A 16,487-nucleotide genomic window follows, 5' to 3' on the forward strand; every position below is an offset into this window, starting at 1 on the left:
GTTGGTCGGTTTGCCAATGCTGTCAGGAAAGGCAGACTGGGTAACAGAGGAAGAGACCCTCTCGGGACAGGAAGCTGAGAGAGGGGCGGGGCTGCTCCGGGGCCCCAGGACCAGCACATAGCAGGCCCCACCCAGAGCAGCTCAGCACCAGGCCCCGCCTCCACCACTGCCCTCAGATCTGCTGGGCTTACAGGCGTGAGCCGTGGCACCTGGCCTCCACGGCTTTCCTGGTACCGGCGCCACTCCCTTCCTCCATAGCTGTACCCGCCGGCTGGCCGCCCCACCTCACTCCACCCCTCCCACAGCCCTGTGTGGCCTCCACTCCCAGTCATTAGACCGGCTATGAACCTTCCCCTGTCCTATTTAATTCCGTCCTCATCCTCTTCCACAGCCTCCACCTGCCTGATGAGGCTGAACACTGAAATCCCACAAGGGGCTTCTGAGAACTCTCAATTTGCCGTGTTTGCGTTTGGGCTCAGCTCCCTCCAGCAGGGAATCCTCCATGCAGGCTTGGCAGGAGACGGGGCCACAGGCTCCTTCCAAAGCCACGAGGCCCAGGCCGCCCTGCGGCTGCTCCCATGGCCAGGACGAGTCCCGCGGAGCCCCACGGGAGCCCAGGCCTTCAGGCCCTGCTTTAATGAGGCTTCTTCATCTCCAGGGCCCCAGGCCTCACAGAATCCTTAAGACTTCCCACCGGGCACCAGTGGCCACACCTATAATCCCAGCTCCTCTGGAGGCTGAGATTTGAGGATCACTGTTCAAAGCCAGCCCCGGCAGGAAAGTCCAGGAGACTCTTATGTCCAATGAACCAGCAACAAGCCAAAAGTGGAAGGGTGACTCAAATAGCAGAGTGCCTGCCTTGAATGAATGAACCTGCTAAGGGACCGGCCCTGAGTTCATTCAAGCGTGAGACCTTACACAAAAAGAAAAAAAAAAAAGCAGATGGTGCCCCAAGTCAGAAAAGAGTTGTTGAAAGAGCTAAAAAGAGGCAGGAAGGCTGGCTGCAGGTGGGGGTGGGGTGGGGGGACTTGGGCCCCAGCACAGGAACCCCAGGACCAGGCGTGGACTGGACACAGGACCCTGCGAGGGCCCGGCCTGAGGAGGGGAGGAAGATGCTCAGGACAGGACAGGCATCCTTAGCCTTGGGGCGTGGAGCCACATCCCCCGGGAAGGGGGACCACTTCAGGGTCTTCACCCAGGCGCACAGAGGGCCCAGGCGTGCACTCGGGGCCAGGGACGGACGAGGGGCCCGGCACTCTGGTTACGGGTCTGTCCATGGGGCTTGAAGGACTGCGGGAGGCCACGTGGGTGACCTCTCATCCGAGTGTGCCGCCCCCAGCTGACTTACAAACACAACCAACTTTTCTTTCCCCAGTACTAGGATTTAAACTCAGAGCCTGGCACTTGCTGGATAGGTGCTTGCTCCAGCACCCCAGCCACACCCCAGCCCTTTCTGATCTCATCCCTTCACCGATAGTCACCAATCCACACGTGGCTCATGCTTGGAGGCCGGGCCACGCACCACCGGCAAAGCAGGCCCCGCAGTCTCTCCCTCCCGCGTAGCTGGGGTCACAGGCGGGAGCCAGCCCACCGCAGATCTCTGCATGGTTTTCATCGCCTTGGAACTTTCCAGGAATGAGGCCACCATGGGAAAGCAAGCAAGCTCATGTTCTATTTGGCTCAGACTTTCCTACAAGGTGTTCCCCTCCCTGGGGTGAGGCGAGCGCTCTCGAGTCCTGCGGGCAGGGGGCGGGATGGGGGCTCTGGGCGGAGTGGGGGCTGCGGAGAGGGGACCAGTGCTCTCTAGGGCACTGGGTCTGCAGGACAGGCCCTGTTCTCACTGGGACACAGCTCAATCACCTCCCCAAGTCTCCTGTCAGGCCAGGTACCTGTGGGGTCGAGGACAGGAAGAACAGTCACTGTCCCCCGGTCTTTGTACTAATGGGGCAGCTGCTAGGGAGAAAGTGTGCATCCTGAAGGGAACAAGGCCGTGAATGTGAGGTCAGCATGGGTGACGCCTGGCTCCCAGTGTAACAGATGCTAGACAGGATGGGCCTTCCACGCCTAGAGCACCCCCCCCCCCAGATCTGGAAGAGAAGGGCAGGGAGAGAATCTACAGGACATCAGGATTCCAGACTGTCCAATCGAGCAAACGGGAAGGAGTCAGACTGGGGCCTTCCCCTGGGGTCTGCTGCTTCCTCCCAGAGACACAGAGGGCCCGGGGCTCACTCAGGATCACCACCGTGTTCCAGAGGGAGCGGTGCATTTCACAGTCCAGACACCAGGAAAACAGAGACATGCGCTGGTCAGCGCCCATCTGCTCCCGGCAGGTGGATCCTGCTACACAGGTGCACAGAAAAGCATCGCTCAGGGAGCTGGGGCTTAGTGCTCAGACACACACACACACACACACACACACACCCATACCTTAAGAACCCATTTGGCAAGCCCATCCTTCCCTCCCTCCCTTCCTCTCCTCCGTCCTTCCCTTCCTCGCTTCCTCTTTCCTCCCTCCCTTCTTCCCTCCCTCCACCATCTATACAGTGAAAACCTAGCAACCAGATCCAGGCCCCAGTTGGCTAAGCCTGCACCAAACCACAGGACAGTCGGTGGCTCTGTTTGCGCACACACGCGCACACCCCTCCTGCATCTCTCCCCACAGCCGCAGAAGGACGAGCCAGCGTAGGAAAACAAACCTTGCTCCGAGGAGGAAGAACAGCCCATATCATTTAATCCATCCGACCGTGCAGCTGCCCGCAGAGCCAGGCGCAGTCCCCACTGACACGCGGTGTGTGAAGCAGCTAACCTCCCACCGAAGCCCATCACCCTGCCACATGCTTGCTATCTGCAGGGCTGCTTGGGAGGGGGGCTCCCCAGCTCCCCACCAGCCCTGTTTTGGGGGGCTGCTGTCCTGCGGAAGTCATCAGAAACAGCCCGTGGCTCCTCAGCCGCTCGGCTCTCACCGGCTCATCGGCTCAGCCGCCGCTACACGCGCTTGCCACGGCCAGGGATTAACTTTGATATTCACGGTCTCTCCACACCACTTTCTTCCAGTTGGCCGATAAAATAGCCCAGCGGAGGGCATGTTTGGTTTTGGTTTTTGTTTTTGTTTTTTTTAAAGAAGAAGAGGCTAAAAAACACACACACACAAACCAACCTTTCCCAGTGGAGACTCCGAGAGCAGCCACGTGCACGCCAGCCCGCGTGGGAGCGTGACGCTGAGGCCACGCAGCTCCCCACGCTGCCCCACGCTGCCCCACGCGGCTCCCCACATAGCTCCCCACGCTGCCCCACGCGGCTCCCCACGCTGCCCCACGCTGCCCCACGCTGCCCCACGCGGCTCCCCACGCTGCCCCACGCGGCTCCCCACGCTGCCCCACGCGGCTCCTCACGCTGCCCCACGCTGCCCCACGCTGCCCCACGCGGCTCCTCACGCTGCCCCACGCGGCTCCCCACACTGCCCCACGCTGCCCCACGCTGCCCCACGCTGCCCCACGCGGCTCCCCACGCTGCCCCACGCGGCTCCCCACGCTGCCCCACGCGGCTCCCCACGCTGCCCCACGCGGCTCCCCACGCTGCCCCACGCGGCTCCCCACGCTGCCCCACGCTGCCCCACGCGGCTCCCCACGCTGCCCCACGCGGCTCCCCACGCTGCCCCACGCTGCCCCACGCGGCTCCCCACGCTGCCCCACGCTGCCCCACGCGGCTCCCCACGCTGCCCCACGCGGCTCCCCACGCTGCCCCACGCTGCCCCACGCGGCTCCCCACGCTGCCCCACGCTGCCCCACGCTGCCCCACGCGGCTCCCCACGCGGCTCCCCACGCTGCCCCACGCTGCCCCACGCTGCCCCACGCGGCTCCCCACGCTGCCCCACGCGGCTCCCCACGCTGCCCCACGCTGCCCCACGCGGCTCCCCACGCTGCCCCACGCGGCTCCCCACGCTGCCCCACGCTGCCCCACGCGGCTCCCCACGCTGCCCCACGCGGCTCCCCACGCTGCCCCACGCTGCCCCACGCGGCTCCCCACGCTGCCCCACGCTGCCCCACGCTGCCCCACGCTGCCCCACGCGGCTCCCCACGCTGCCCCACGCGGCTCCCCACGCTGCCCCACGCGGCTCCCCACGCTGCCCCACGCTGCCCCACGCTGCCCCACGCGGCTCCCCATGCTGCCCCACGCGGCTCCCCACGCTGCCCCACGCGGCTCCCCACGCTGCCCCACGCGGCTCCCCACGCTGCCCCACGCGGCTCCCCACGCTGCCCCACGCGGCTCCCCACGCTGCCCCACGCTGCCCCACGCTGCCCCACGCTGCCCCACGCTGCCCCACGCGGCTCCCCATGCTGCCCCACGCGGCTCCCCACGCGGCTCCCCACGCTGCCCCACGCAGCTCCCCCACGCAGCTCCCCCACGCTGCCCCACGCTGCCCCACGCGGCTCCCCACGCTGCCCCACGCGGCTCCCCACGCTGCCCCACGCGGCTCCCCACGCTGCCCCACGCTGCCCCACGCTGCCCCACGCTGCCCCACGCTGCCCCACGCGGCTCCCCATGCTGCCCCACGCGGCTCCCCACGCGGCTCCCCACGCTGCCCCACGCAGCTCCCCCACGCAGCTCCCCCACGCTGCCCCACGCTGCCCCACGCGGCTCCCCACGCTGCCCCACGCGGCTCCTCACGCTGCCCCACGCTGCCCCACGCGGCTCCCCACGCTGCCCCACGCGGCTCCCCACGCAGCTCCCCCACATCTCGATCCACAGGCCTCTGGATGCCCAGTAACTGCGGACGCACACGTCTGCCGTCTCCCCACGCCCCCACGCCGCCGTGGAGCACTGCACGTGCCCCCTTCCAGGAAGGACACCTCTTCCACAGCCAGGAAACAGGCACACGCGTGCGTGAAGCTCCATGGCCCAGGCTGCTGGAAAGCACCGTGCCCAGCCAGGGCTCCAGCCACCAACCTCGGCCGTCAGGAGCACTGTCCTTCTTTTTACACGTGCGAGAGTTCCAACACTGACCCGGCCTGGCTCTGTCCCCTGCCCTGAGCCCTGAGCGGGACAGGAGCCCAGGGCTAGAGGTGGGCCCGCCCCCCACTTCCTCCCAGAGCCCTGGCAGGCGGAGGAGGCTGCCTTGCCTCGGTGTCCCGGCCTCTGCTGCACGTCTGGTGGGCGGCCTCTACCCCGGGCTGGGCCTCCGTCCTCCCGTCTCTCCTAGGAGGGGGTGCACCTTACATGTCAAGCCGTGCTGAGGGTGGCAGGGGCAGAATGCCGCCCCCACCCCCACTATAACTCCTGAAAGACGCAAGCGAGATGGCGAACACCCCGACGCCTCCAGGGGTCCCCGAGGAACCCCCGCCATGGCCTGCCCGGTGGCTGCCCAGGCCACCGGAAGCACCAGGCTGTCTGGTGATGCGCATGGTGCCCCTCGGTCTCAGTATCACGTCGGCACCCGGGATGCAGGTGGTACGCTCAGAAGGGAGCAGAGGCCGGGCGCCGGTGGCCTCACGCCTGTCATCCCAGCTACTCAGGAGGCTGAGATCTGAGGATCACAGTTCAAAGCCAGCCTAGAAAATCTGTCTCTTATCTCTGAAGAACCACCAAGAACCTTGAGCTGTACCTCAAGCCTGGGACCGTGCCCAGGGCCTGAGTTCAGGCCCCAGAACTGGCACACGTGTGTGTGCACACACACACACTTGTCCCTCCTTCTGGGAGGGGACTCCAGAGGTACAGTGGGGTCGGCTGCTCACTGGCCCCAGGGAGCTGTCCCCCATCTCTCCACGGGGAGCCCCGTGCATCCTGGCCTGCAGCTCCTATGTCACAGCGTGCCCTGTCTCTGGGGGAGCCAGGGACGCCCACATGTAGACGCAGAGGTTTGAGTGGATGCCGCACTGTGTGCAAAACCCTGGCCCAGAGCATGCAGCGAGCGCCGTCTGTTTCCATCCTGGTGATTCATTTGCCCCACAGCAGGGCAGCTCAGTGCAGCCAGACCTGCGCGGGGCTCTGGGGATGGACATCCGGGCCTCCACACACACATGGCCTCAGACCTGCACACGGCTCTGGGGACAGACATCCAGGCCTCCTCCATACACACAGCCTCAGACCTGCACACGGCTCTGGGGATGGACATCCAGGCCTCCTCCACACACATGGCCTCAGACCTGCACACGGCTCTGGGGATGGACATCCAGGCCTCCTCCACACACATGGCCTCAGACCTGCACACGGCTCTGGGGATGGACATCCAGGCCTCCTCCCCACACACACGGCCTCAGACCTGCACAAGGCTCTGGGGATGGACATCCAGGCCTCCTCCACACACATGGCCTCAGACCTGCACACGGCTCTGGGGATGGACATCCGGGCCTCCTCCACACACATGGCCTCAGACCTGCACACGGCTCTGGGGATGGACATCCGGGCCTCCTCCATACACACACGGCCCAGGCCCCGTAGTTGGGGCACAGCCCACAGCAGTCTGTGTGCCCTTAACATCTCTGCAGACGCAGAAGGGACCTGCCAGGGTGAGGTCTTACGGACTGTCCTTTCTCCCTGGGGTCCCAAGAAGGCCCCCAAAGCCAGCACCACTGGACACTCACTCTGCTCCGTGTGTCAGGGCATTGCCCAGGCTGGGCGTACGCGGCCACCGGACCACGGGCCTCGATCCCAGCACCGTGGCACCCGACCTGGGTGGCGTCCTCACGGCCAGACGCTGTCTACAGTAACTGACCCCCAGGGAGGAGCTCATTCTTGTTTTGGTGGCAGCGGGGCTTGAACTCAGGGCCCCCCACTTGCTGGGCAGGACCCTTTACCACCTGAGCCATGCCTCCAACCGGCTTCTTTTTCAGACAGGGTCTCAGGCTTTTGCCTGGGCTCCTTTCAGACCACGATCCTCTGACCCCCTACTTTATAATAACTACCCCAAAGATTTGTTGGGAATGGTGTTTGCTCTGCAGGACATTGAGAAGAGCTCATGTGTGCTGCCCAAGCTGATCTGAGGTCAGGGCGGCTGACAGGCTCGGGGGCGGGGGGCAGAGTCCCCATCTGCTCCATGTACGGTTGGCTTAGGGAAGCCCCGGCACTGCCCGCTGCTGTGCATGCCATTTAGATGGGCGGGCAGTGACCCCAGGAAGGGGGCCCTGAGTGTTCCAGATGGCAGACAGCTCTGAGAAACAGCTCAGGGTGAGATCTCCATTCAGGCACGGCCCATCCCTGCAGCCTCTGCCCCTCCACCCCCCAGCAGCTGGAGCCCCAGACATGCTTCTAACCCCCCCCAGCAGGTGGCAGGAAGCCAGTCCCCCACACGCAGAAGCTGGGCTCACGGCATTGCTAAGTGACTGCAGACACGAATGCGTCCGTGTCCGCAGTGCACTTGTGGGAAGCCGACGCGGACGGAGGCCCCGCAGCCCAGAGCAGCCACAAGGCATGCCCTGGTTCGCAGGACGGACGTGCCGGGGCATCGGTGCAGCCTCTGACGCGGGCAGCAGCGGGCGATGCGGGCCGCACCCGGGGCTCCGCAGCCAGACGACGCCCGGGAAGAGGGTCGTCCAGCCATGCAAGCACGACACCCCCGGCACACGTGGGCGCCAAACACGCGGTCTCACCCCCACCCCAAGGCAGGGCGAGCGACGGGGAGGCAGACGCCGCCCCGAGCCCCCTGCCGGCTCTGGATGGGACGGCTCGTCTCTCGAAGCTCACCGCTGCCGGTCCAGCCAGAATGCTCCCCGCTGCAGGTCCTGTGGAAGGCCCGGGCCGGTGGCAGCAGGCCGGCAGGCTTGCCCGCGGGGCAGGGCGGGGCCCAGCCCGCCGCAGGGCGATGGGGGCGGGGCGGAGCCCCGGGCACGGCCCTCCTGGTTGGCACAAGGGGCACTGAAGAGGGGGAGGGTGGTCAGCACCTTCCTTCGTCTCCACGGAGACGTCCATCCCATAAACACACACGGGAGGAGCCGCAGACACCTAACCTGCCGGGGTGGGGCCCTGCCCGCTGCGTGGCACGGAGCTAATTCTCTGCCTCGCCTCTTCCCTGGGTTTCCCTTTGGGGTGGGGGTTGGATTTTTAAGGCTAGGTTCTGGAGCAGTCTGGGGCTCGCAGCACCCCTGAGAGGAAGGTGCGGAGATCGCTTCCTGCCCCTGCTCCACCCCACGTGCGGCCCCCCACCCCCACTGGGGCCTTGGGAGGCTGGACCCAAGCCCAGCAGCGGCCAGCCCCAGCAGCTCCACTCCCAGGGCCCGACATTCGACAGTTCTTCTCTAAGGAGAATTGATTTGGGGCAATATTTAGGAAAATGAGAGGCATAAGACGGATGGAAAGTTCCAGATCCAGCACGGGTTTCCCATTTGTGGCCCTCTCCTCCCCACCCTGTCTGTTGTCCCCACAGATAGAAACCCCGTGGGGAGAGACGGGGGCCGGCCTGTCGGGAGGCAGTGTGCACCCCAGCCCTCCAGCCCCCCCGAGGGAGAGCGGGCCCCGAGTGGGGGCAGGGGGGCCCCCGGAAGCCGGCCGCCTCTGCGGCCAAGGCTTATCGTCGTGCGACTCACCGATGTCTGTCTCCTTGTGGTTCTTGATGTATTCTGCCAGCTCAAAGTTGCCTGCAATGATGGCCACCTGCGGAGAGGGGAGGGCGCACGCTTCAGCACCGTGGGCCCGCGGGGGAGGCTGGCGCCACGCACTGCCCACGTACCACGCGCTGCCCACGCTCCACGCGCTGCCCACGCTCCACGCGCTGCCCACGCTCCACGCGCTGCCCACGCACCACGCGCTGCCCACGCTCCACGCGCTGCCCACGTACCACGCGCTGCCCACGCTCCACGCGCTGCCCACGCTCCACGCGCTGCCCACGCACCTCGCGCTGCGCTGCCCACGCTCCACGCGCTGCCCACGTACCTCGCGCTGCCCACGTACCTCGCGCTGCCCACGCTCCACGCGCTGCCCACGTACCTCGCGCTGCCCACGTACCTCGCGCTGCCCACCCTCCACGCGCTGCCCACGCTCCACGCGCTGCCCACGTACCTCGTGCTGCCCACGCACCACGCGCTGCCCACGCTCCACGCGCTGCCCACGCTCCACACACTGCCCACGCTCCACGCACTGCCCACGTACCTCGCGCTGCCCACGCTCCACACGCTGCCCACGTACCACGCGCTGCCCACGTACCACGCACTGCCCATGCTCCACACGCTGCCCACGCTCCACGCGCTGCCCACGTACCACGCACTGCCCAAATACCATGCGCTGCCCACACTTCACGCACTGCCCACGCTCCACGCGCTGCCCAAATACCATGCGCTGCCCACACTCCACGCGCTGCCCACGCTGCCCACGTACCACACGCTGCCCATGTACCGCGCGCTGCCCACGCTGCCCACGTACCATGCGCTGCCCATGTACCACGTGCTGCCCACGTTGCCCACACACCACGCACTGCCCACGTACCACGCACTGCCCATGTACCACGCGCTACCCACACTCCACGCACTGCCCACGCTCCACGCGCTGCCCACGCTCCACACGCTGCCCACATACCACACGCTGCCCACGCGCCGCCCACGCTCCACGCGCCGCCCACGCTCCACGCGCTGCCCACGCTCCATGCACTGCCCACGCTCCACGCGCTGCCCACATACCACACGCTGCCCACATACCACGTGCTGCTCACGTACCATGCGCTGCCCACGCCCACGCAGCACCATCCATTCACTTGGCCCGCTTGACCCAACCCTGCACAGCGCCTCCTAGAGACCCCCACTGTGTCCTGCAACCAAGTGACCAGTGCACTAGGGCCTGCGTGGACCAGCAGTTGTCTGTAGTCTGGTGTGTGTGTATGTGTGTGTGCACACACTGGTGCTAGGCCGTGAGCTCAGGCCTTAGGCACTGCCCTTTAGCTTCTTTTTCAAGCAAGGCCAGCCTAGCACTCCTGGCTTTTTTGTGGTTCACTGGAGATATAAGTCTCCTGGACTTTCCTGCCCAGGCTGGCTTCAAACTCTGGTCCTTAGATCTCAGCCACTGGAGTAGCCAGAATTACAGGTGTGAGGCGCCCCGTCCAATTTGTCTGGAGTCTCTGAGGGAGAGTATTCACAGCAGTGCAGATTTCAACAAGGCCAGAACCTAGAAATGCCCCACCCCCAACGCACACAGCACATAGCTCCGGGGCTCATGCCCGGGAGCCCCAACTTTCTGGTCAGACACGAGGTAGTCCCTCTCACTGCAGACAAAGCAAGAGTTCAAGCGGGACCTGGGGGCCCTCGGGGTTCGGGTCAGTGTAAGTCTCTTCCTACACCCCAGGGCAGACATTGGGGAAGTCCACAGCAAGTTACCCCAGTGCAGCCCTGCAGCCAACGATACAGCACAGCACTGGCTACGCCAGGGCAGGTGAAAGCAAAGGTCCTGGGCCCGGGCCCTCAGGCCCAAAGGGAGACCAGAACCAGAGCCACGTGGCAGAGCGCAGAGCCCCAGCGGGGGGTGGAGAGAGGATGCCACGCAGGCCGGCGCAGGGGGGGGGGGGGAGGACGCCACGCAGGCCGGCGCGGGGGGGGGGGGAGGACGCCACGCAGGCCGGCGCGGGGGGGAGGACGCCACGCAGGCGGGGGGGGAGGACGCCACGCAGGCGGGGGGGTGGAGGACGCCACGCAGGCGGGGGGGTGGAGGACGCCACGCAGGCCGGCGCGGGGGGGGGGGAGGACGCCACGCAGGCGGGGGGGGAGGACGCCACGCAGGCGGGGGGGGGAGGACGCCACGCAGGCCGGCGCGGGGGGGGGGGGGAGGACGCCACGCAGGCGTGGGGGGGAGGACGCCACGCAGGCGGGGGGGGGGAGGACGCCACGCAGGCGGGGGGGGAGGACGCCACGCAGGCCGGCGCGGGGGGGGGGGAGGACGCCACGCAGGCGGGGGGGGGAGGACGCCACGCAGGCGGGGGGGGGAGGACGCCACGCAGGCCGGCGCGGGGGGGGGGGGAGGACGCCACGCAGGCGTGGGGGGGAGGACGCCACGCAGGCGGGGGGGGGGAGGACGCCACGCAGGCGGGGGGGGAGGACGCCACGCAGGCGGGGGGGGGAGGACGCCACGCAGGCGGGGGGGGGAGGACGCCACGCAGGCGGGGGGGGAGGACGCCACGCAGGCGGGGGGGGAGGACGCCACGCAGGGCGGGGGGGGAGGACGCCACGCAGGCGGGGGGGGGGAGGACGCCACGCAGGCGGGGGGGGGGAGGACGCCACGCAGGCGGGGGGGGGGAGGACGCCACGCAGGCGGGGGGGGGAGGACGCCACGCAGGGCGGGGGGGGAGGACGCCACGCAGGCGGGGGGGGGGAGGACGCCACGCAGGCGGGGGGGGGAGGACGCCACGCAGGCGGGGGGGAGGACGCCACGCAGGCCGGCGCTGGGGGGGGAGGACGCCACGCAGGCGGGGGGGAGGACGCCACGCAGGCGGGGGGGAGGACGCCACGCAGGCGGGGGGGAGGACGCCACGCAGGCGGGGGGGGGAGGACGCCACGCAGGCGGGCGCGAGGCAGGCAGCCCCCACGGTCCAGCCGACGCGTGTGACGCAGGCCGAGGCTTCCTGGAGAAGCCCACTCCTGCCTCAGTGTCTCATGTCCCGCCCAGCTCTGACCCACGAACGAGGCTGGCGTTATACACACACCCTACCTCCCTGCCACCCCATAACGCCACCACAGACTGAGACGCCCCGAGGTGAGGACGCATGGAGCACCCCAAGTGGCCAAATACCTCGGCACAGCCCATGGGGGGGTGCTCCCATTGTGATCCTGCGTGAGGAAAAGAGGAAACCATATTTAAGTTGAGAAATGGAGCCTTTGTAAGGGTCACGTGTGTGTGTGTGTTCACGTGCCAGTACTGCGGCTTGAACTGGGCGTGGGCACTATCCCTTAGCCTTTTCACACAAGACCGGCATTCTACCCCTCATCCACACCTCTGTTCCCAGCGTTTTCTCTGGTTTGTTGAAGGTAAGAGTCTCACAGACTTTCCTGCCCAGGCTGGCTTCCAACTGTGTTCTTCACATCTCACCGTCCTGGGTAGCTGGGATTACAGGCGTGAGCCACTGTACCTGGCAGGCCTCGCTTGTACATGCGGGCACACAGGGAAATGCGTGTGCCATCCTCTCTCTCTCTCTGCACCCTGCCAGACCTGTCTCTAGGGAGTACACACACATTAGGTCTAGGAGTGCGGCGCTTTTGCAAGCCATCTGAAGATGGAGAAATGGCTTCCACATCGGATCGTGATTCCAGGCTGCAATGCCTGCTCTAAATATCCACGCTGAAGTGGTTCTGGCATCTCAGCGGGGGGCGGGGGGCAGGCTCCGGGAAGTGGGAGCGTGGGGGGGGGGTCCTCGTGACAAAGTGGCAGAGAGCGTCGCTGGTCCTGGCGGAAGGAAGGCACCCTGCAGGTGATACATTGGGTGCGCACTGGAGATCTCCAGGCGAAGCCTGGCAGGAGCAGCTGGGGCTCCTGACTGTGAGCTGAATTCAGAAGGGACTGTCAAGAAAAAAGGAACCCAAGCCTGACTATTTGGGAAGTTCTCAGTCTCACCCGTATGACGAGAAGGGAAAGCAACACCAGGAAAGGAGCCGGCGATGAGGCTGGCTGCCACAGCGCCAGGCAGGCGGCACAGCCCGGCACGGAGCTGGGGGGGAGGGGGGAACCGGGGAGGGGGGAGCTGGGGAGGGGGGAGCAGGGAGCGTGGGGGGGGCAGGGGAGCGGGAGAGGGGGAGTGGGGAAGGGGGGAACGGGGGAGGGGGAGCGGGGGAGGGGGGAGCGGGGGAGGGGGGAGGGGGGAGCGGGGGAGGGGGGAACGGGGAGCACGGGGGGGCAGGGGAGTGGGGGAGCGGGGGAGCGGGGGAGGGGGGAGCCGGGGAGGGGGGAACGGGGGAGGGGGGAGCGGGGGAGGGGGGAGTGGGGAGCACGGGGGGGGGGCAGGGGAGCAGGACTTCTCTGACAGGACGCAGTGATGGTGCCTGGAGGTGAACAGGGCCAGAAGACGGTGTGGAAATCAGCCACGCCCCCCCCCCCCACCATTCCGGAAGGAAGCTGACAATGGCGGCCAGTTCCTCTGACCCCAGCAACCTTGGGAATTCAAGTAGGCAGGCTGCAGCCCAAGTGCACAGGTGGGAAGAGCGACCCTGTCCTAAGAGTAACCAGCGAGACAGGGCAGGAGGGGCAGGGCAGCCGCAGAGGCCCGGCAGGGACAAGCGCAGGCCCTGAGCTCAGTACAGAAGCGAGCGAGGCCAGCTGCGGGACCACGCCTACTTCCCATGCCATCCGCGTGCACCCCAAAGCTGTCTCAGCCCACCGAGCACCTGGGGCGCGGGGCAATGCAAGCATTCATTTTTCACGACTGCGTAGTGTTTCCCCTCCGATCACCTCGAGACTGGAAAGTTATCTTGGACAGCAAGTGGCCGCCCACCTGCCTCATCCATCACCGTCCACCCCAGGTTCCCTTAGAGGGGGACAGCGACAGCTTTGGCTGCTGGCTGCGGCCACTGGCTCAGATACAGATACCTCTGTAACTTGCAAACGCCACACAAGGTCCTCATGGGCCACCGGCCACTCTGAGATGGCACCAGCACCAGAGGAAACAGGAACAGAGAGGTTAGGTGACCAGCCTGGCATTGCAGAGCACTGTCTGAGCCAAGGTATTCGCTCATGCTAATTAACACAGCACAGAACATGTCTACAAATAAATTTCTTTGGCCACATCCATTTCAGCATGTTCGAAATGGAGCTTTGGAGCCAGGTGCCTGAAGCTCACGCCTGTAATCCTGGCTTTTCAGGGGGCTGAGTTCTGAGGATCACAATTTGAGGCCAGCCTGGGAGGAAAGTCCACAGGACTTACTTCCTCGCGTGGACACCTGGGGCAGCAAGGACTCGAACCCAGGCTCCCGGAGCCCTGACCTGGGCGCTCCCGAGCCCAGGAGCCCCGAGGAAGGCTCACGCAGAGCCAAGCGGCGGAGGGGGCCCCAGGAGCGTGCAGCGGGGCGGGAGGGGCTCAATCTGTCTTCAGAGCTCGGAAGCTGGCAGCCATGTTCTCTGGCACCCAGCACTCACACTTATCATGCGTTTAGTCTCTCACCCTTCAAAGTCTGGACTCTGATGATGACCCTGTATGAAGACTGGGGTGTGACCAGTGTGACCAGAGCCGCAGTGCCAGAGCAGGGGACCAGGCCTTGCCCTGGGGGGGAGGGGTTGGGGAGGGACAGGCCAGGGAGCAGAGGCTGCAGAGTACCAGAGCAGGGCCTGGCGCTCATGGGAGGGGGTCAGGCCAGGAGCAGAGGCTGCCCCGCCCACCCCCCCGCGCCCTGCAGGGAGACGGGCCACGGTGCCCAGCTCTAAGGAGGCCTTAAATGGGATTCTCCACGCGTGGTGGGGGGTGCCGGGCCCGGCTCAGCCCATCGCAGGCCGCCCATCTCCACAGACACCCGGGGGTCCCTGCCCACCTCCAGGCTGGAACCCGGCGGGCGGCGGGCCCTAAGTGCGAGGTTCACGTGAGGAATGAAATCCTTCCTAGGCGGGACTGTTTCCGAAGGGAGAAAGCAGCGTTGTGCATTCATCAGCCCCTCCGCAGCAGCGGCCTCTGCCATCAGCTCCCATGAAGACCTTGCCAAAGGTCCCCGCAGCTTAACAGAATAAATACGGTTTAAAAGAAAGGAATAAAGCCAGGCTCTGGAGGCTCACGCCTGTCATCCCAGTGCTGGGGGGACTGAGATCTGATGAGTGCCGTTCAAAGCCAGCCATGGCAGGAGCGCATGTGAGACTTTTCAGCTACTCAGCAAAAAGCTGAAAAGGGAGGTGCGGCTCAAACGGCGGAGTGGCAGACTTGAGCGAAAAAAGCCAAGCGAGAGTGAAAAGCCTTGAGTTCAAGCCCCAGCTCTGGCACGAAGAAGAACAAAACAGAACAAACAGAGAGGCGCAGAAGTTTCACGAGCACAAAGAATTCTGTATCAGCCAAATGCACCGTCCTTCCCAGATGGAGCGCCGACAAAATGCGACTCTGGCACAGCACGGCCCTGAGGACCTGCTGCTCCCCGAAGGCCTGCTGCAGAACTAGCTTCCTTCCAGGGGTGGCCCGGGTGGCCCCGGGGTTTCCAGTTCACAGGAGAGGGGGAGAGGCGGAGGCTGTGTGGGCCTGGCTGCTCCCGAAGCATGTGCGGCCGTGCCATGATTGGGGGGGCTCGTGATCACGCATGTGGAGTGAACGTGTGCACACGTGTGCACACACGTGCACAAGCACCCGTGCTCACGGCCTGCAGGCCCTGGGCCCGCCGCCAGCCTTGCTGAGAGGCCAGTGCGCGGGTGAGCAAGATCTCCATTACACAGAGGCAGGCCTCGTGCTCCAGGCCCGAATCTGGGCTGGGGTCGGCGTGGTCTCCAGGGCCAGGGGCGTTCTAATGGCGGACGGTGCCCAGTGCCTTGGGCCTGGCGCAGCTTCTGGCTTTAGAAGAGGCCAGAGCGGTTAACATCAAGCTTTGATCCAGAAACAGAAATGGAGCCGGGTGCTGGTGGCTCACGCCTGTCATCCTAGCTACTCAAGAGGCTGAGATTTGAGGATCATGGTTCAAAGCCAGCCTGGGCAGGAAGATCCATGAGACCCTTATCTCCAGTTAATCACCAAAAAGCCAGAAATGGAACTGTGGTTCATAGTGTAGAGTACTAACTAGCCTTGAGGGAGAGAGAGACAGAGACAGAGACAGAGTGCACTCAGGGACAGTGCCAGGCCTTGAATTCAAGCCTCGGGAGTGGCACACACACACAAAGCAGAAGCAGCAATGGAGCCCATTTTCTGAGGATAGGACTGTCCCGCCTGTGTTCATTCACCAGAGCACCGTGCGGCTCATCAGGCCAGATGGCTTCAGTAACGGGGTCCTGGTGTGGCGGGGACCAGCTGGAGCAAGGCCCGGCCTGCCGACCCCATTCCATCTGAACCGCCTCCCTCAAGACCCTGCCTCTAAATATCGCCCCGCGGCGCTGGCTGGAGGTGAGGGCGCACGGGCGTTAAGGGCACTTGCTTGCTGGTCATGGAGTGAAGCAGGCATCTTCGGACACACGCTCCTGCAGGAGTGACTTTCAGAGCCTCCTCTCCTTTAGGTCCAGCTTCGACTTCCTCTCGGATGCGGCCCAGCCCAACCAGAGGCGTTGCCACCTTTCCCGGGAAGTCTTCCACGGCAAAGGACACCCCAAAATCTGTGTCTGCCATTGGCTTCCAGGGCAACCCTAAACCCAGGCTGCTCAGGACGGGGCCTGCCTCTCCCCCATGAGTCTTCTTACGTGAACAACACGGGCACCGTTCTGGAAACTTCTGGGTGATGCAGGGGATAAATCTCTACTCTGCAATATCTGGGCCATGCTGGTTTAGCCACCAGACCCTCCAAGACGATGTTCCTCACCATTCCAGCCCCCAGGGCCTGCTTCGCAAGGAAGCGGGCCCTGAAGGGTTAAAGTTTTGAGGCAGTGACCACTTGTTGCTTGTTTAAACTAAACCTAAGATCAGCAAATTCTGTCTA

The 16,487-nt window shown here is 65.4% G+C and overlaps 1 protein-coding gene across 2 annotated transcripts in view; it reads right to left on the minus strand.

Moving 5' to 3' along the window:
• Positions 1-16,487, minus strand: part of Shank2 (SH3 and multiple ankyrin repeat domains 2) — a 300,166-nt gene that overhangs the window by 218,944 nt on the left and 64,735 nt on the right. For both annotated transcript variants that reach the window (XM_070009648.1, XM_070009647.1), the window contains exon 10: positions 8,520-8,586. In XM_070009648.1, the coding sequence (XP_069865749.1) occupies positions 8,520-8,586 (67 nt within the window). The remainder of the gene's footprint in view (positions 1-8,519; positions 8,587-16,487) is intronic.

Source organism: Dipodomys merriami, unplaced genomic scaffold (genome assembly GCF_024711535.1).
Source record: "Dipodomys merriami isolate MVZ:Mamm:240054 unplaced genomic scaffold, mDipMer1.0.p SCAF_78, whole genome shotgun sequence".
Classification (NCBI taxonomy): Eukaryota; Metazoa; Chordata; class Mammalia; order Rodentia; family Heteromyidae; genus Dipodomys; species Dipodomys merriami.